We start from the raw sequence: 20980 nt of genomic DNA, 5'->3' as shown, positions 1-20980 counted from the left end.
TCTAATGCGACCTCACCCACGCGCTGAACTCACTTTTGAGATTATAATGTTTCACTGAAGCGTGCAGCTTGAATACGCCCATACAATAGAAAACAACGCAGCGAGACTGTTCAAGTTTTTTATTGTATTTAACTGTTTGCTTCGCGATGAGAGGAATAAGACATAATTCACCCCAAAAATATGTGATGTGGATTACCTCAGGATTTGAGATTTACTCAAAAAAATAAAATAAGAATGAAGCGCTTTATTCATTTTTAGATCATAAACATGGGTAAGTCTCTTTATTTATTTATAAACATGTACTAGTTTTCACATAACGTGTAAACATTTGACTAGTTAGACGTTTTCCAAACTAAATGTATAATCAAGTGAAACATTATGAAGTTTCAAAAACAATATATTGTCAGTGTCTGGGTTGTGTTCCCTGGAAATACACTAGATGTCCTCCTTCCCCACGGTGTCTGTCACTTTATGAATCACATGCCTCACGTTCTCTGCTTAATTATTGCACCCAGCTGTCACTAGTTACCAATCATTAAACACTGTCTAATTCCCATTAGCGTTTGTCTCTCCTTGTGTATTTAACCCGGTCTGTCTTAGTATGTGTCACAGAGTCTTTGTTTAATTCATGTCCGTCAGTTCGTCCCCTTGCCTTGTGTTCATGTTTTGATTTATGTTTGGATTGATGTTTTGGTTTTCGACTTATGCCTGGAATGTTTATTCTCTGTGGATTAACCCTTATTAAAGACGTACTCGCAATCGGTTCTCTCTCCGTGAATCCTTGTATCACCGGTCGTGACATATATACTACACCATTCAAAAGCTTGATGTAAAAAAATATATATGTAACAAATAAATGTAAATGTAACAAACGTAACAAACAAGGCTGTTCTTTCAATTTATCCCCCCAAAAAACCTGAAAAAAATATTCTCAGCTCTTTTCAACATTTATAATAATAACAATAATAGATTTATTTATTTATTTATTTATTTATTTTTGTAGAAAATCAGATTGTTAAAAGGATTTCTGAAGGATTGACTGGAGTAATGATGCAAAAAATTCAGCTTTGAAAGTCAGCTTTGATTGTTCCTAATAAACTGTTTAACTGCACTAGCAAGTGAATATTAAAGGGTAACTAAACCCCTGGTCAGAGCCTGACTCCACCCACTGGCAATATTTGAAAAATTCTGAAAAGTGGGCAGAGCACAGCGGAGATAGGGGGGATCGATAAACCGAGGCCTGTGCTGAGTGGGTGGGGCGTGAACCTGAGACCCACAATGACGGATTAATTGACAGCTGTTGTCAGAGTAGCTAAAATGGAGAGTGACTGTAGTAACGCAAGTAGCTTTGCAACAGAGTGTTCATTTGAAGTAGAGGACTTTTCTCCCCCACCTTCACCTGAAGTGGAGGATGTCGAAGTGTCTGTGGCCTGAGCCATATCAATTCGAGGCGCTGGCTCAAACTGCGGTCTTAACTCCCACACTGCATCGCTTTTCAGCACTGTGTGGACAAGCCCATTTCCACCTCCATTGCGTTGGAGAAGCAACTCCACGTAAAATGCAGTTTTTTTTGCACACTCCAGCTCGGAACTCGAGGTCTTCTAGGCCAAGTGCATGCAACCACTGGCTCCTAATTTTAAAGTCTGCTGGAAAACAATGCAGTCCAGCAGTGCTGTCGCAACCAGCCACACTACCCCTACGTACCATCCTGACCACTGTACTATACACAGATAAATCTACGCCAACTTGAAGCTATCCTAACTGATGCAATACTATGCTACTAACTAACTATGCTTCTAACAATACTAACGTTACACTAATAACTATGCTAATTAACTACATAGGCTACTCAAAATCATCTAAATAACTATATAAATGCTATGCTAAATAGATGCTATAATATAATAGTCGATCCTGGTCGTTTTCAATACTCGCAATTCCAGCTCCTGACTCACAGTAATTTTGCTGGAACAAGATGGTTTTATACTGCCAATGGCGTGGTAGCTCGTACCAAGGGGCGTGGGGAGCTGGAAACTGCTTATGTCACCCGCCACCGCTGACATCACTTGCCACCGCAAAATCCAATAAGAAACCGTTCAACCTGAAGAGGGCAGCACTCATACGTTTTTTTTTACACCAAATATTGTAAAATTAAAACACTTTATACTCAAATGTCAAAAAAGTTACTCAAATCAATGAACTAAAATAAAGCCCCATTCTTACGGATCATTAACTAAAAAAAGTTGGTTTAGGGTTTAGTAACTCTTTAAATTATGTTGTGGGATAATTAAATATATTCTAAATATACTACAAACATAAAAATATATACATTTATTTTGTCCTCTTGTAACTCTTCCTATCACACACCTGACTGAAAGGCTCATTATGCAGCTCATTATGCGGGCCTCTGTCTTCTCAGGGGTAAATCACAATGATATTCATGAATTTCAATTAAAAATTTAAATCAATATATTGTTTTCTGTGAGTGAGTAAACAAGATGTTTTTCACATAATTTAGAAAGAAAATTCTAGGCTACAAGCTCCAGTTCTCAAAAGTCCAGAGAACCAATGTTCTGTATGTGTTTTATGGCCTTATTCAAGTGATTTAACATTTTTAGTTTTTCACTAACCAGGCATAATTTTTTATTTTTTTTCTCAGAAACACAATCAAATGTACATACATGCTGCTCACAGATTATTATAGCCCAGTGTTTTTTTTTTTTTTTTTTTTTTTTGCTGCTGCTGATTACAGTGATATTAGACTTAAGCCTTTTAGATGTTTATAAGCAACTGAAAAAAGCACAAATGTCAGGGCATGACAAAACTTCTCCAGGCCCCAAAAATACCCTTAGACCTATGGGTTAATTCAGAACATGGCAGCAAGATTAATTTTTAATGAGCCGAAAAGAAAACATGTAACACCTCTTTTCATCAATTTACACTGGCTACCTAGCTGCTCACATTAAATACAAGGTATTGATGTTTGGCTACAAAACCACCACTGACTCTGCACCCATTTACATTTTTTTTTTTTTTTAATTCAGACTTATGTGCCCTCTAGAAGCTTGCATTCTGCAAATGAACGTCACTTGATTGTGCCATCCCAAAAGAAGCAGAAAGTCACTTTTACAGACTTAAATTAAATGTTCACTCCTGGTGGAATGATCTGCCCAACTCAAAACGAGCAGCTGAGTCCTTAGCCACCTTCAAGAATTGGCTTAAAACCCATCTCTTCCATCTTTATTTGAACCTCTAACTTTAGCACTCACTATTCTAATTTTATTCTTTAAAAAAAAAAAATTCTAACTACCTTTATAATCTTTTAGTATTCTATTTTCTTTTCATTTTTTATACAATTTTATATATATAAAAAAGACCTCTAACATTAACTTGCTCTATTCTTTTTGTATTCTATCGGTTTTCTTTTTATTAATGATATTTAAAAGCCCTTGGTATGTGTAATGCGATTAAGCTAAATGAGACTTGTTATAGCACATATATATCATTGCTCTTTTGTTGTATTTTGATTGCTTCCATTGTCCTCATTTGTTAGTTGCTTTGAATAAAAGTGTTTGCTAAGTGACTAAACGTAAATGTATTTATATTAGAGGTGGGCATAGATTAATTTTTTTAATCTAGATTAATCTCACTGTGATCTTGAAATTAATCTAGATTAATCTAGATTAAAATGGCTCATTCGAATTCTGCCGACGGCATTCAGAATATGTGTGTTACCCAAATAAAATTGACAAATAGTAAGTCTTTGAGAAGGGGTTTATCAAGCTAGATGGTGCATTAGAAATGTACATCTCCTGTTTCCAAAATTCATCACAAACTGCTTGAAAAAGCTGTAAACTAATTGCACAAGCGTGGACCCAGTGAAGGTTGTACCAGTGGGCCCTGTTTGAAATTGTCTAATTTGTATGTTCATTTATTTTTATTTATTTGTGCTATTTACACAATGTTTAAGGTTTTTTCAAGTTTGTAGGTGTCAAGGTACAGAAACTAAATAATTAAATGTAAAAAAGCACTGGATAGTCTTCAATGTAAAAATGAAATATACAATGAAACCTACATTTATTCAGACACCTTCAACATTTCTCACATTATTACAGTTTTGCTATATATATCAAAAAATATATCTGGTGTCTGAATAATGTTTGGTTTGACTGTTAAAACTACAAAGTAATTCAGACAAGAGCAGTGAGTGATTTTCATTTTCATTTTCTAGGATTAACATTACAGCAGCCAGTAGCTAAATTAGGCGCGGTCACTTTAAGAGACGATGAACCCATCCAATATAATACACATCCCATTTTTTTCCTCAACTGTTTACTTTCACTTAAGAAATAACTGATGGTTTTTTCGAGCATAATTTCCAAGGTGGATATTTTGACATATTTCGTATGTATTTGTCGGCACAAGACCAAAAATAAGCAAATTTGATGTTCAAGTGTTTTGATCAAAACACTTGAAAACGCTTATTTTTAGAGTCTCGAGACGCCTTTCTCTGCGTGAGCCCTGAACACCAGAACACCACGAGTACTGAATCGGGCTCTCTCACATCTTGTTTGTTTCAAACTGCGATTTGTATTTGTTCGTTCCGGTTCAGGAGTGACTTTGAGGAGAACTTCGCAGAAGAGAGCTCGGTTCAGTGTCGCTGTCCGTTAGGCTGGCCTCAACCAGTCAGTTATATAAAATATCAAGGTGAAAGCCATCATAGCTCGCTTAGTATAGACCCAGCTCCCAACCCAACTTTGAGAATAGATTAACGGAGATATTTTTTTTTATCGCCCGATAAGAGTCTCGCGTTAACGTGCCCACCACTAATATATATATATATATATATATATATAGAGAGAGAGAGAGAGAGAGAGAGATAACTAAACAAATTATTATTATTATTATTAATAAATATTAATGCAAAGTTATGCAATACACACACACACACACACAAACACACACAACTCAGTAAGTTTGTAGTTCCATGTTAGTAATGGCCATGACTGAATTAACTTAGTGATAAGAGTTCAAAAACTGGACAAATCCAGTTTTGATCCAGATCCACTATTGGCTTTAACTAAAATTAATTTTATTTTCTAACCTAGTTCTTGAATCAGTTCAGGCTCTGTCATTCTCAGTATGAGATGGAAGGACACTCTGTTTAGGGGTGGCTCTCTTTCCAAAGCCTCAAATAGGAGCCGCATTGCTTCCTGCTGGGTTGGAGCAGCCTGCACTTGTTGAGCTGCTGCTTCATGTATCAGACTTTGGGAGACAACAGCCTCAGCAATGTCACTGACCCGAGTCGCACTTGTAATTATCTGCTCCTTGAATTCTGTCAGGAAGTCTCCAACTGTTGGGAAGGAGAACATTTGCACTGCATTAATAAACAATATATGACGCAATCAAAATTAAATTTAGATGAAACTAAGTAGTGCAGTGAACTTTACCGTAATCTCTGGATTCTGCCATGGCTGCTTGCTTGCTTAAGAAATTAATTCCATTGTGTACTACAGTATTAAAAAATAGTAGAATATCATTAAAAATAAAGGTTAAAGTGTACAGAAATGTAAAGGTGACGTTATTTGAGTGTTATACTGTTTTCAAAAGATTTAACTGTGAAATTTATTGTGAAATAGAGAAAAACGATAGAGTAAGATAAACATTCAATCCAGATCATTTTTAAACATCAGTATTAAGTAGGCAGAAATGGGACTGCTGCATTTTTTATAGACATGCATTGTTTTCTTGACAAATGTTTTATCATTAAACCTAATTATAAGTAAAACAGTTATAAGTAAATTTTTATAGAAAATAAAATGATTATTAAATTTACTAGAAAATACTATTTCAGTTTCTTAAAATTTCACATTTAATATGATTCCATGTCCTTATCATTGTTTGTGAAATATGGCCATAACTAGCCATTTCTGAGTGAAAATTGTTTCTATATATATATATATATATATATATATATATATATATATATATATATATATATATATATATATATATATATATATATATATATATATAGCTAAGATGTGACTTAAGGAACTGGTCTTATTTGATAACATTTTTAAAAAGATTCTTACCTTTTGTGTTATTTCTGGATTGAATGAGATCTGTAAAAAGTTGTGGTCTGATGATGGAGGCATATTGCTGTAGTAATGGTGAAGGTGACTTTAAACATTTAAAAACAAATCTTATCTTACTTTAGCACATGCTTGATGTCTACGTAATTTACGTAAAATGGCACAGCTTTGGGTTATCATGCATTTGATAGGCTGTGGGTGGTAAAAAAAATTCTGTCTGGTCTTCTCTGATAAACACGGTGTATGACAGTACAGGTCCACCCCTGATATGGTAATGTGAATTATCTACAGTAACACCCACTGCTAACTGGTTTGGGAATAAGTGCATACTAAATGAGAGACAAAATTATGGCACCTTGAGCACACTGTTGTTTACATATATATATATATATATATATATATGTGTGTGTGTGTGTGTGTGTGTGTGTGTGTGTGTGTGTGTGTGTGTGTGTGTGTATGTATGTATGTATGTATGTATATATATATATATATATATATATATAAAACCACTCGCTCGTTGATATTACTGCTCGGACTTTTATTATAGACGGTCACACCGGACTGGTATCAAATGCTACATCCGTCGACGCCGGAAGCGCAGAGCTACAAACACAGAGGCTGTGTATTTTTCCACCACCGTGTGTTCTTGTCAAATTTACAAAACGTCTTACGCAATGAGGTATCTATTTTTTTTCTTCTTTAAATAACATAACGTGTGTTTGATTAAGTTAAATACAGAGGTTCAGACTGTAGCAGTTGTTTATTTTTTGGGGGGTAACGTTAGAACGCTAGCCCGATGCCTGTTAGCATGTTGTTCTGCTAGTCGCCGTGCTTTTGACAAATACAATTTATTTAGTATTGAAGTACATGCTTTAAACTGACTAAACGACGCGTTTGTATTTAAAATTCATTTACTATTTTTAGACGCTATATATCCGAAAAACGAGACTTTATGAATGAACGAACGAAGATCAAGGCTTTAACGTGAACAATGATGCTCGTTTCACCACCTGGGATTCACTGTGACTTTGTTTTCTCATTGGTTATTTTTCGGTTTGTCTCGTAAATTAATATTTCACAAACATTTTGTGATTCATTTATTTGTTAATTACACGTCTCCCCCTCATATTGTCGGCTTTCCTTTTTAATTTATTGAAATTATTGTTTTTGTTTTGTTTTTTCCGCAGAGGAGATCGTGGCAGGGGCCGAGGTGGCCGCTTTGGCTCCCGCGGAGGATTGATCCAGGGGTCCGTTGTTTATTATGCATATGTTTGTGTATTTCTATTATTTATTGCCTTTAATGTCTTCATATTAACTTGACGTTGTCTATGCTTTCTGTTCTCTCAGGTATCGACCCTTTGTCCCTCACATACCTTTTGACTTCTACGTTGTAAGTACAGTTCTACGCCTATTCTCTGCTTTGTGGAACAAGCCTCTAGCTCATAAATCTCTTGCAGTGTGAGATGGCCTTTCCTCGTGTGAAGCCAGCCCCTGATGAGACCACTTTCAGTGAATGTCTGCTGAAGAGAAACCAAGACCTCTCTCCTACCCCTGTTGAACAGGTACATTGATTTTTCATTAAGATAAATGATGTCAAAACACTCAAGCAAATCCTGTCCATTTAGCTTAAGCCATATATCAGCAGTTAATAGCACCTCATCACCACCCTCCATATTTATTTATCTCTGTTATTTGTTTAATAATTCTTGCTCTTGTTTATTTATTTCTCTCTCAGGCTTCCATTTTGTCCTTGGTCACTAAGATTAACAACGTCATTGACAACCTAATTGTGGCACCTGGAAGCTTTGAAGTGGTAAGAAGACATTTTAATAAGTCAATTTAATTTTTTTCTCTTTGTTTTTGTAATGCTAATCAATGTCTAACAATTCCCAGCAAATTGAGGAGGTAAGGCAAGTTGGCTCATATAAAAAGGGCACCATGACAAATGGACACAATGTAGCCGACCTCGTGGTTATCCTGAAGATCTTACCCACCTGTGAGTGAATTGTGATGTTCTGTTTAGCTGTCTTAATGTTTTTCCCTAGCCCATGTATGCTTCATTTATTGATAATCCTATTATGTTTTGTTCAGTGGAAGCTGTCGCTGCCTTGGGAAACAAAGTAGTTGAGACCCTGCGCACACAGGACCCTTCTGAGGGTGAGTATGGGTTTTAATCTGGCAAACCAGTTAGAGCATAGAAAGAAAAATCATTTGTAAACAAAATAGTGAAAAATAAAGTTCTCAACTAAATATTTTCTCGTTCTCTTCAGTACTGTCCATGCTGACCAACGAGACGGGGTTTGAGATCAGCTCTGCTGATGCCACTGTGAAAATCCTCATCACCACGGTTCCACCCAACCTGCGCAAACTGGACCCAGAGCTCCACCGTATGTTACACACTCAATATTGGAAGTGTAATTGTACACCGTGATTTAGCCTATATTGACAGTTGCGGTTCATTAAAGAACACAAATAGCGTTTAACTTCTAGCTAGGGCTGAAACAATTCCTCGAGTAACTTGATTACAAAAAATGATTGAGACAAATTCCTCTGCCTTGAAGCCTCTTTTAATTTATTTTAAATCTCACGTCAGGTTCTTTCGCAATGATTTTTTTTTTAATGTGACACAACGCGTTCACATCACCCACAAAGTGGAAGGAGACACAAGTGCTTTGTCCGAAATCGCATATTTGCAAGGAGTCAGCAGTGTTTTGATTTGAAGGCGGGCAAACGTAAAGAGAACGTCGTGGCGTGTGTCCATTGCAAGATAGAGCTGGCATGCCACAACTAGGGCCCTATGATTTCCGCCATGCAGAAAACGCGGAGGGAATCGCGGAATCCAGCCATAAAAATTTAATTTACAGTTTAACGCGGAATGGCACTGAATTTGCCAAATTTTGAATTAATCAAAAATAGGTCATTTCACTTGCATCAAATCACGATATGGACTAATATCTGTAAATATTAAGCTGGAAGAGTGTATTTAAATATGAATCCTGCATGTTCTGCATGTCTGTGTTAATGAATGGAACAGAAGCGCATCTTCATTCATTAAACACACGGAAGCGCGCGTGACGCTCTGGTGATTTCAGCGTCTTTCCTCTCACTAAATAAAGACGTGAGCTTTTCAGCTTTTCAGGTTTCAGGTTCTTTCGCAATGATTTTTTTTTTAATGTGACACAACGCGTTCACATCACCCACAAAGTGGAAGGAGACACAAGTGCTTTGTCCGAAATCGCATATTTGCAAGGAGTCAGCAGTGTTTTGATTTGAAGGCGGGCAAACGTAAAGAGAACGTCGTGGCGTGTGTCCATTGCAAGATAGAGCTGGCATGCCACAACTAGGGCCCTATGATTTCCGCCATGCAGAAAACGCGGAGGGAATCGCGGAATCCAGCCATAAAAATTGAATTTACAGTTTAACGCGGAATGGCACTGAATTTGCCAAATTTTGAATTAATCAAAAATAGGTCATTGCACTTGCATCAAATCACGATATGGACTAATATCTGTAAATATTAAGCTGGAAGAGTGTATTTAAATATGAATCCTGCATGTTCTGCATGTCTGTGTTAATGAATGGAGCAGAAGCGCATCTTCATTCATTAAACACACGGAAGCGCGCGTGGCGCTCTGGTGATTTCAGCGTCTTTCCTCTCACTAAATAAAGACGTGAGCTTTTCAGGTTTTTCAGCTTTTCAGGTTTCAGGTTCTTTCGCAATGATTTTTTTTTTAATGTGACACAACGCGTTCACATCACCCACAAAGTGGAAGGAGACACAAGTGCTTTGTCCGAAATCGCATATTTGCAAGGAGTCAGCAGTGTTTTGATTTGAAGGCGGGCAAACGTAAAGAGAACGTCGTGGCGTGTGTCCATTGCAAGATAGAGCTGGCATGCCACAACTAGGGCCCTATGATTTCCGCCATGCAGAAAACGCGGAGGGAATCGAGGAATCCAGCCATAAAAATTTAATTTACAGTTTAACGCGGAATGGCACTGAATTTGCCAAATTTTGAATTAATCAAAAATAGGTCATTGCACTTGCATCAAATCACGATATGGACTAATATCTGTAAATATTAAGCTGGAAGAGTGTATTTAAATATGAATCCTGCATGTTCTGCATGTCTGTGTTAATGAATGGAGCAGAAGCGCATCTTCATTCATTAAACACACGGAAGCGCGCGTGACGCTCTGGTGATTTCAGCGTCTTTCCTCTCACTAAATAAAGACGTGAGCACATGAACAACATCTCCAGAACTGCTCTGATGGTCACTTCATGAGCATTTGACCGTTTGATTTCAGTAAAACTAGCATTACATCACATACACAGAATTGTAAAGGTACGCTAACTCGTCAAAATAAAAGTCCGGTTTAGTTTAGTTGTTGCGGGTTAGTACCAAACAGTTAAGTTTACTTAATTTTCAATAATTAAAAGAGAAATTAAATTAATGTTTTATGTGTTTAATGTGCAGTTCAGAAAATGCTTTATTTAAAACCCCAATTGAATGGCACTTAATTCATCTGTCAGCTTTCTTGTCATTTTTCACATTACAAGTACAGAGAGAAACAATGGGTACTACTTAAATGTTTATTTTTGATGTATGCATTGCATTCTATGCATTTAAAAAATAAAAAAAAAATTCTAAAAAAGGAAACTTAGTTGTTCATTTTAAGAGACCCATGAGTCTTATTTTCTTTTGCATAATTAATATTGCACTTTAAGCAAAAACAAATTTTATCCGATTACTCAATGGAATTTTTGGTAGAATACTCGATTACTAAAATATTCGATAGCTACAGCCCTACTTATAACACAAATATAATCTTCAGCAAACCTATCCGGTTTTTCAAACTGCACACTAATATTGTGATGCTTAAATTCACTGTCTAATTAAAATGGTTGTTTTTAGCTATTTATTTATTTAGTCTAAATTTGTGCAGAGCTTCAGTATCTGGCATTTATCTATTATCTGTAATCTTGGATGACCAGAATTCTAAAGTAAAATATTTTTCTCTTTGTTTTGCAGTGGACATCAAGGTTCTGCAGAGTGCTCTGGCAGCCATTCGTCACGCTCGCTGGTTTGAGGAGAACGCTTCTCAATCAACGCAAGTAAATTTCTATGAATGGCTTCAGAGAATCAAATGTGTTCTGTGGCTTACTTTGGTTTTATCATCATCTGTCAGTGTGAAAGTTTTGATCCGCTTGCTGAAGGACCTCCGAGTCCGTTTTCCTGGATTTGAGCCTCTCACTCCCTGGATTCTAGATCTGCTGGTGAGCACTGTTGACAATGTCTAACTTTTCTCTAACTTATCTGCACTACACTGGCTGACTTGCCTGTAATTTTACTCTCATCACAGGGACACTCTGCTGTGATGAACAACCCGTCCAGGCAGCCCTTGCCACTCAACGTTGCTTACAGGTAAAGTGGTACTTCCTGTTTGTTTTGCTTGTGGTAATGGGCATCAAACTCTGTGGATTCTGAAGTATATTGAGCGTGTGTGTTACAGGCGCTGTCTTCAGATGCTCGCCGCAGGTCTTTTCCTGCCAGGCTCTGTAGGAATCACTGATCCGTGTGAGAGCGGAAACTTCCGTGTGCACACTGTCATGACCCTGGAGCAGCAGGTAATGCAGATTTCAGTCAGCAGGTAATTTAGTGTTACAACTACAGGTAATCTAATTGTTTTTTTTTTTTTTTCTTTCTGCAGGACATGGTGTGTTTCACAGCCCAAACACTGGTGAGGGTTCTCTCTCATGGAGGATACAGAAAAATCTTGGGCCTTGAAGGAGATGCTAGTTGTAAGTGTTTGAAGTTTATTCCAGTTTCAGTTGATTTATGTAGTTGCATTTGATTGTCAGTGTCACTGAGAGGCTGATGTTTGTAATGCATATCTGTAGATCTCACCACTGAGATGTCTACATGGGATGGAGTGATTGTCACCCCATCTGAAAAAGCTTATGAGAAACCCCCAGAGCGCAAGGAAGAGGAGGATGAAGCATTGGAGGAAGGTGGAGAGGGAGATGATGAAAGCATGGAGACCCAGGAGTAATGCAATGGTCTCTAACAAAGTTTTGGCTTGGTCATTTGTATTTATGTTGGTTTTTAGTAGAGATTTGTGTCTCATAAGTTTTACCCAGAAGATCTCTGCATATCTACATGTGATTTCTGTACATCGGTCTGCACCCCCTAGAGTTAAAGCCATGGTAGTACACAGCCAAGAGCTCTAACAAGGACCAAAAGGCAGTGGTTCATTATTCTGTCTTCTCACCTCAGATCATTCTGATACGGTTACGTCTAAGAAAAGAACTGAAAATCACTTAATTTGGTTTCATGTGTAATTTTTTTGTTTTGTTTTTTTTATCACTGGTTGATCAAGTAAAGTTTTTATTGCCTCCTCTGTACTATGTTTCTGTGTTTTTTATTATTATTATTATTTTGTGTTTTATTATTCTTTAAATGTTGCTTGGATATTTTTAGGTTTCACACAGTTCTTTTATTGTGTTGATTGATGATCTTGGACAAGTATTTTAATTGATAATTTACCCAGAATTGAAAATGAGGTTAGTTTTCTTGTCAAGCTAGTGTGTAAAAAGCATAATTTACAGTTCAAATACAAGTTTTCACCAAAAAAAAGTTTTATAAAATTATAAACTTTACATTTCAGCCTTTAAAGTCCAAAGTATTAATGTATTACTTTAAACAATTATCAAAAAAAATATATAAAATAACATTAAATAATAACAGAATAACAAAATTTGGAAAAAAAAAAAAACTCAAAAATATTTTGAGTGTGTATTGTGCTGATATCTACTGATATCTATGGACTACTGCGAACAGCTGACTCCTGAATGTTTTGATATTCTGTGTGGTACCACAGCAGTATTAGAAATGAATATTTTTTTTTTACAGTTTTACATTCAAGTCAATTTTTTCTAAAAGTGTCCACCATCCTTTAAGTCAGATTCTTGCATTTGGGTTGTTACAAAGCGAATTAAATCGGCATCATCAGATTTCATTATTGCAATGCAGAAGAAACGCAGAAACTACGTTAGAAGTGTAATTTAAAATCATCTTCACACTGTGTAATGCAGCACAGAGGGACATGGAATACCTTAACCTGCAGTTAAAAATGCATGAATAATATTTTGATATTTTAAACATACAATATTAGAAAACAAGACAATCCCGCACACTATTAACATGCAAAACAATAAAAAACTGCTTTAATAGCAACGTTTCGATCGTATGATCTTCATCAGGCATCAACATTCTATTCAAACTCCCTTGTATTTAAAACAACATGACAAATCAGAGTGAAGAATCATCAATATCCAAACAAGATTAGTAATTCAATAATCAACACCACACCACATTGTTAACTTCTCAATTACATACGTCGTAAATGCAAAATATATAAATATAAAATAATATTATTAATGATATCATACATGTAATAATCATATTTCATAACATAACATTAATGCGTCGTCATTTATACCCATAGGTGATAAAGTCTGAAGGGTAAAGATCCAGAACAATACGCGTCTCTGTAAGAGCAATTAAATATCGCCCCCTCTAGGTGGCACACTCACTTTCTCAATTCCACAGAAGCATAAAAGAAGGAAACATCGTGATTAATTGACAAGAATTGGGCAGCAACTGGATAGTAAAAATATTTTCTTCTAATCATTTGTTTTAGTTGACGTTAAGTTTTTCCCCACATAGCCCAAGTCACAAGGACACCGAATCAGATAAATTACGTGTAGAAACACAAGTGATAACAGAATGAATACCAAACTTCTTCCCATTTCTAGGATGACAAAATAACGAAGTTTTAGTTGTATTGTTAAACTGCGCACAAAAGGGCTTTAGCGTCGCTGTACTGTGGGGTGTAATAGCGCAACATATAATCGCCATGGGGAAAATAAAATGAGAATGAATTAACTTTCCACCTCTCTCGTGCTTGGAGGCGGACCACGGAGACCATTACATCTGAATATTAATTGATATAGCTTAAGTCAACACTGAACACTGAAAATAAGGGAAATTTCCCGGGTTAGTCATCCAAAATAAGGGAAATTTCAACATTCAACATCTTTCTGTTGCTATTCCAATGCTGACAGCAAACATTTGTCCTACAAAACTGCTGCATTAACTAACGTTAAGCGATTTGTGAAGCTAGGTCTAACGTGACTTTGCTTACAGATTCGAGTGAAATCATGCTCTCACAACAACCAGGCTATCTTAAAAAGCCCAACACGCCAAGGTTGCTTTCAAGTAAGCAAAAAGATGCTTTTAAAACATCTGTTTCACTGGAAAGGCAAGAAGTAGCAACAGGACACTAGTACAGATACTGACAGGTCCTATGGGATTAATAAAGGGATATTAATACTAAATACTAAAACTGGAAGAGAGCGGAAAAAGAGCTCAAATACGTGAGAACCCCGGAAAAAACGGGAGGGTTGACAGCTACTAACTACACTTTTGAAACACATAGTTAAAAGTACATGTGTGATTGGTTTTTAGCACTACCGGTTAATAAACTAGCATCTAGGTAACGTTATAGCGCAGCTTACCTTTGTCCGGATTACTGTATACTGTTCGCCGGTTCTATGATTTGCAGCTCCTGAACCCATCCATTTGTGAACTGCACATGAAACTCCAATGACTTGTAGCTTTGGAACTATTCTGACGTGTAGACGCTCACAAAACATACAAGGTAGCTGAAGATATCTGTAATGCAAAAGTGCGGCAGCAAGTCGTCATCGGTACTCCACTCTTTGTTGGGAATTTCATATGGATTGTTTGGATGTTTACATTCGCGAGGCCATCAACATGGCCGCCACGTCCCAGAAAGCAACGCGGCGCCCAAACCAGAGCCATAATCTTACTGTCTATGGCCATAATTAGCATTTTGTAATGGACTAATTAATCTCTGAGAACAACTAGAAATGCGACTGTTATTTATCTGATTCGGTGTCATTGTGGCTTGGGCTATGTGGGAAAAACTTCACGTCAACTAAAACAAAGAATTCGTGAACATAAAAGTTATATTAGAAGAAAAGATGTTAACTATCCAGTTGCTGCCCATTTCTTGTCATTCAATCACGATGTTTCCTCCTTACGCCTCTGTGGAATTGAGAAAGTGAGTGTGCCACCTAGAGGGGGCGATATTGAATTGCTTTTACAGAGGCGCGAATTGTTCTGGACATTTACCCTTCCGACTTTATCACCTATGGGTATGAATGATGAAGCATCATTTAATGTGATGTTATGAAATATGATTATTACATGTATGATATCATTAATAATATTATATATATATATAGAGAGAGAGAGAGAGAGCGCCCTTCAAAATGCAAGCTCCACATTATCCCACCGAGAGTAGAGACTACATTCCCAATACAGTTTTACAAGTAGGTAAATACCGCTTGCGTCGCTTTTGCCGCTGTCTGTACTCAACGTGGCCATAAAGGATGTGTGAAATGTGCATATTTGGTTTGATAATAATTTAAGTACTAGAGTTGTGACGTTCGCGAACGAACCGATTCTTTTGAACGGCTCATAAACATGAACGATGGGAGCCGAGTCGCGACTGGAGAGGAGCCGTTCTTTCTATCGTTCTTTTTTCCTATGCGTGTTCATACAAATGAGCTCCGCCAGGAGACAGAACAGTTATAGGGGGAGGGGCGCACCCAGCGCAGGCCAACCCTTTATAGCGTGATGATATTAGTTATTAGTTGTGCATGCATTTACATTGCATTTTGTGTTCATTTAAAACTTATTTTAAAATCATTAAAAATGTTCTTTTGTGATACTGTACTTGTATAGAAATGTTTCACTAAAAGCTGTTTTCCACAGACATTCATTGCAGCCCACTTTGTTATTGTTCATTGACTTGAAGGGGCTGATGTCCTATTTGCAAAGTTTACAGTAGTAATAGTATGTAGTATGTAGACATTTCCATTTTATTTATTCTAATTTTATCTACTTAAAAAAAAAATTAGTTTTCTATCAAAATGTTCTTGTGTGATAACAATGTTCTTGTGTGGAAGTGTTTGTAGTAAAAGCTGTTTTGCACAGAAATTCATTGCAGCCGGCTTTGTTTTTTATGTTTATTTGTGAGTAGGTATTGTATGAATAACATAAGTCAACGTAGTTTTACACACACACACACACACACACACTTTGTACTAAAGGTAAATCAAAATAATGATGTCACTGTCTAAGCAGAGGGATTTGTGCAACCCTATGGAATATAGTCGACACATGAGAAATGAGGTAATAATCAATATTTCAGAATAATTCAAACTCAGATATTGGTGTGTGATATCTGAGCTTTAATTATTTGACTACAAATCTCACCTCATAATACCTCCCAGTGATTATTTCCAGGATAAACTGAGATGCTCCCAAGCTGGCTTCTTAAAACTGACTAAATATTTAAAAAGAGCCAAAAGAGCCATTCTTTTGAACGGCTCTTAGAAAGGAACGGATCGCGAAGATCCGGATCCCCTCAAAGAGCCATAAATCCCATCACTATTAAGTACATAGGGCACTAAATATGCGCTATTGGTTTCAGACTCTAATTACTTTAACAACACAGTCAGAATGAGATGACTCACTGGCTGAATCCCCACCAGACCTGAAAGATATCTCTGTAGGTCAGACGCAAGCTAATGAAATAATGCAGTAGCTCTTTCAGGTAGGGTGACCAGATATCCCGAAAAATTCGGGACAGTCCCGAAATCTAAACTGTTGTCCCGAATCCCTAATCTGGCCCTAATTGTCCCGAAAATTATACTAAAGCAAAATCTTGAGTAGTTATTGTCTGATAACATTAAAAACTGTCTGCGGAGGAATCGTCCTGCAACCAGCCCCCGCCGGCTGCTCATTGGCTGCAGCATCTTTTTTCTAAAAAAGTACCGTAGGCGGCTAGGTTAGAATTTAGATATTCATTTATCTAATTAATCTATATGCAATACGGCAATACGACCTTTTTGTCCCCTTTTTTTAAATCTTGATGAAGAGAGCGCAAGTTGCTGCAGCTGTGAGGAGGACAGTGATGCACTCTTACAGGAGTGATTGACATTTCACGGCACCACTGTGTACAAAGATTTTAATGTTGTTGTTTCTTGTGGCAGACTAAAGAGTAATGACAGACGGTTGATGTTTTAATAAAAATGTGTTTAGTTAAGGTTTGAAATTCATTATCTTTTATTAAAGGCTATGAAGTGTAATATCATAAGCCCCCATCATGTCACCCAAGACCGCAGACACCCCTTACCAAACACCCTATTATCTTGTTTTCTAATATTTTGACTAGGCTATATCAGTCTTTTTTCCTTTTTTCCTATATGACAGGTGTGCAACGCTAATTTATCTAACATAAAGTATTGAAAACTGATACTTTAAAATTATTTAAAAAAATGAAAAGATACCTTAAATGTGAAATTAAAACTACCGGAGGAGGCTGTAAATCACTGTTAATAAGTGACGCAAAACAGCGCTGTGGCTGTTTTAGAGAATGCCTATCCACACTTTACCACTAACCTAAGGCTTTAATCCCCACCCTTACGATCTGAAACTGCTGTCAGGGACACTATGGAACAAGTGACAATGGTTCCAAGCAAAGTGAATCAAACGGTAAGAAATGAATTAGGCCTACTGTTTTCAACAAACTGGTTGATGATCAATGGCTCGCTCACAAGCAGATGTGTCCATCCAAGGCCCGTCCACACAGGACTATGATATCGTTTTAATTCAATGAGACTAAGGAAATCAACACCTGGAGCCTGTACCATGATGGTAGCTGAACAAATTCAGAGTTACAGGATTAGTTTTGAGTTCACAAAACCAAACCTCTCCAATCCGGCTTTGTTCAAAAAAATTACTCTTTGAACGAACATAAAAAAATCATGGAAAGGATTTCCACATGATTAATTTGTTTTATTTCAGCATTATGCAATTCTGTTACTCCAATTTAAAGTACTTAAGTTGGGTCAACTTAATTTATTAAGGTTGATTCAACTTATTTACTATGGTTGGGCAAAGCTTAATTTATTAGTGTCAGCCCAACTAATTTGCAATGTTTTGGACAATGTTTTTAATAATTAAGTTCATTTTATAAAATAAGTTTAAGTAAACTTAACTAACCTTAATTGAGTCGACAAGCAACAAATGAGTTAATTGTACCTGAAAATGTTAAATAATGATGACATAAAATTTGAATAATGCCATTTAAGAAATGCTACCCCCTTGCATTAGGATCATGAGCAGTTGATTCATATTATTCTTCATTCAAGACCTTTATATAATTACAGCTTATCAATCATATCACAAACATATATGAAACACAAAGCAACATTTCAAACTGTTTGTTTCTTTGTTTGTTTTGTTCTAAAACTTATTAGAACAACTGAATTGCTATAAATTGTATTACTCATCTACCTATCTAATGGTGCTACACTTCTCCAAGAGGGTGACAGAATAACAATTACCCATAATACACTGCAGAAATCCTCAGCCAAGGAGATGCAACTCTGTGTTGGTTTCATTAACCTGTTACTTTTACTCAACAATGTTATGTTGGCTGAACAAATTATTTTTAAGTAAAGCTGACAGTACACACTTTTTTGTTGAACGAACTAGATGAAATCAAGTTCACATTGTTAAATACATTTTTTTAAGTAATCATAACATAAACGGATTAAGTAAAATTGGCAAAGGTGAAAGTACATTTTTTTGAGGGTACCATGATGCTGTTCATCAACTTTCTTTGTCAATTCAGGCTTTGATCCTGAGTTTGTGGAGCGCGTGCACATGAATGTGTGACATCACTGTCGAACAGCCAATCACGAGCCTTGCAACACAAAGCATGTTTGATTTACTTCTCAAGAGAGACCCAGCGAGATTCAAAACTAAAGGTTAAAGGTTTTGCTAAAGGTTAAGAAATTGAAGAATATGACACATTTAAATGTCATATGAAAAATGAAGGAGGACTAATAAAATAAATGATCTTGCTCCATCAGTGTAGTCACAAGTGGAACTTGTTAACTTAGTTTATTCATTTGAAAATATATACTGATAGAGACTTGAACATGTAAGTTCAGATTTGAAATTTTTTAAATAGTGCAATCTTTTGATACTACAGCTTATTTATATTACATGATCTGTATACATTAATATTTATTAAAAATAATTTATAATAACTGTTAAACTAAAATTGCTTGTGTGTAAGAGATAAATAATAATATGAATCACAATAATTATATAAATCATAAAATGACTCAGTTATTATCATTAAAGCCAGACTTCTATTTTTTTTTTTTTTTAAGCATAAGTGACCTTTAATTTGGAGCAAGATAAACTGGAGTGACTTTGTGTCAGACATGTGTCACTTCTCTCACATCTGATTGGTTCACCTTCAGTTTGAAATCTCTAACCCAGAACATAACCTGCCCCGGAGCAGGTTAGCCATGCAGCGTAAGATACCATGGCAACGAACACCGATTAAAGCCGAGCTACTTTCATAGTACCTAAAACCCAGGGTTGGCGGAAACTAAGCTGAAACATAGCTGGCTAGCCACCTAATCCAGCTTCATGGTACAGGCCCCTGAGCTACTGTAATGATGACATGGGAACGATGTCGCAGGCCTTGTCTGAATTTGAACTTCCCTACTATTTAGTAGGCGAAAGATTATGTGACAGTGTAGGCCTATGTCTCAATTTACAGTTGTCATAAAAGAGAAGTCAAGTAGTACCAGGAGGATGACCATGACTACCGCTATCATTCTGTATTTTATTTTTATGTTTTGAAAGGCATGAAAACACTTTCGTGGAATTTTTCTTTTGCTGAATAAAATGACGACTCCATGACGCCAGCGCGGATTAGCGCGAGTTTGAAATAATCCGATTCCGATTTCCGAACCTCAGCGTCCGTTGGTGTGAACGGTAGTGTTATCTTTCCTGCTTTAAACAGAACTTAACGGAGCCTTCTTCTTATGTGAGTACGTTTTAAACAGATTTTTCAAAAGTTTATAAAAACTTCTTTAATAAAAATAGTGAGTGCATTTGATACATTCTTGTGAAATGTCATGAGGAAAATAAGAGGACACTAAATGGACAGCAGTTATTTTACCTTGCTAAAATAGCTTTATAGTAATTTAAAAATGTTTACAACCGTTGACAATATAACATTCTGTGTTTAGGTTTACCACATCACAGTGTGCCATCTCTGATTCAATGCTAGTAGACACTAGCTGTACATCTCGGTGACCAAAAAAAAAAAAAAAAAAAAATTATAAAACCTTAATCCATGTATTTTACTTCTGCTGTGCCATGGTTCATCATAAGGCCTTCACCCTTTAGCCACAACACATGATAAGAAATTCAAATTTATTTCAAATCTAGAAATAATATATTGAAAAAGGTGAAGTTGTAAGCTATTGCAGTTTGGTAAAACTATGTAAAAAGCAAAAATACAAAATGAAGTTTTTACCTTGGCACTGTATTAAACAAATATATGATTAAAAAAAAAGTGAACAACCATAAATAGTGATAACATTAATAATACACTTTTCCCACAATGTTCTTATAATGAGCAACTTAATGAACAATTAAAAAAAGAACAGAATTGTTTTGCTACATCACAAACTGGCCAAACATTTATAGATATTTTTTTCTTTTTTCCGTTAAGAAAGGGGGATACTCATTCTTCAGATCTACATGTTCATTTGACATTTTCTGTAATCTTGCACACAACTGCTAGAAGAGACAGTCCTAACATTAGCTGTTATTTTCCAGTTTGTCTCATCTCCCACAGGGCTATTTTCTACATTAGCAGCAATTACAAACAGTAGAATAAAATCTAAATCGGGTGGC

The 20980-nt window shown here is 36.3% G+C and overlaps 2 protein-coding genes across 2 annotated transcripts in view; one reads left to right on the top strand and one right to left on the bottom strand.

Annotated features, from left to right (window-relative positions):
- The window catches only part of si:ch211-250g4.3 (nuclear anchorage protein 1), a 61881-nt gene extending 55708 nt beyond the window's left edge, over positions 1-6173 (bottom strand). The window contains exons 1-3 of the mRNA XM_052585195.1: positions 6096-6173; positions 5451-5510; positions 5105-5353 (exon numbers count right to left, since the gene is read on the bottom strand). Coding sequence (XP_052441155.1) covers positions 5105-5353; positions 5451-5472 — 271 coding nt within the window. The 5' untranslated portion in view covers positions 5473-5510; positions 6096-6173. The remainder of the gene's footprint in view (positions 1-5104; positions 5354-5450; positions 5511-6095) is intronic.
- Positions 6174-6632: 459 nt separating this feature from the next.
- LOC127979666 (interleukin enhancer-binding factor 2 homolog) lies at positions 6633-12498 on the top strand. Its single transcript, XM_052585261.1, has 14 exons — positions 6633-6774; positions 7283-7342; positions 7443-7485; positions 7553-7657; positions 7831-7908; positions 7989-8091; positions 8187-8252; positions 8366-8482; positions 11126-11204; positions 11283-11370; positions 11457-11518; positions 11607-11721; positions 11805-11895; positions 11995-12498. Exons 1-14 carry the CDS (start codon positions 6770-6772, stop codon positions 12144-12146), a joined length of 1164 nt encoding a protein of 387 aa, XP_052441221.1. The 5' UTR covers positions 6633-6769; the 3' UTR covers positions 12147-12498.
- The last annotated feature ends 8482 nt before the right edge of the window (positions 12499-20980 follow it).

Source organism: Carassius gibelio, chromosome B19, assembly GCF_023724105.1.
Source record: "Carassius gibelio isolate Cgi1373 ecotype wild population from Czech Republic chromosome B19, carGib1.2-hapl.c, whole genome shotgun sequence".
Classification (NCBI taxonomy): Eukaryota; Metazoa; Chordata; class Actinopteri; order Cypriniformes; family Cyprinidae; genus Carassius; species Carassius gibelio.
This window is presented reverse-complemented; position numbering and strand designations above follow the sequence as displayed.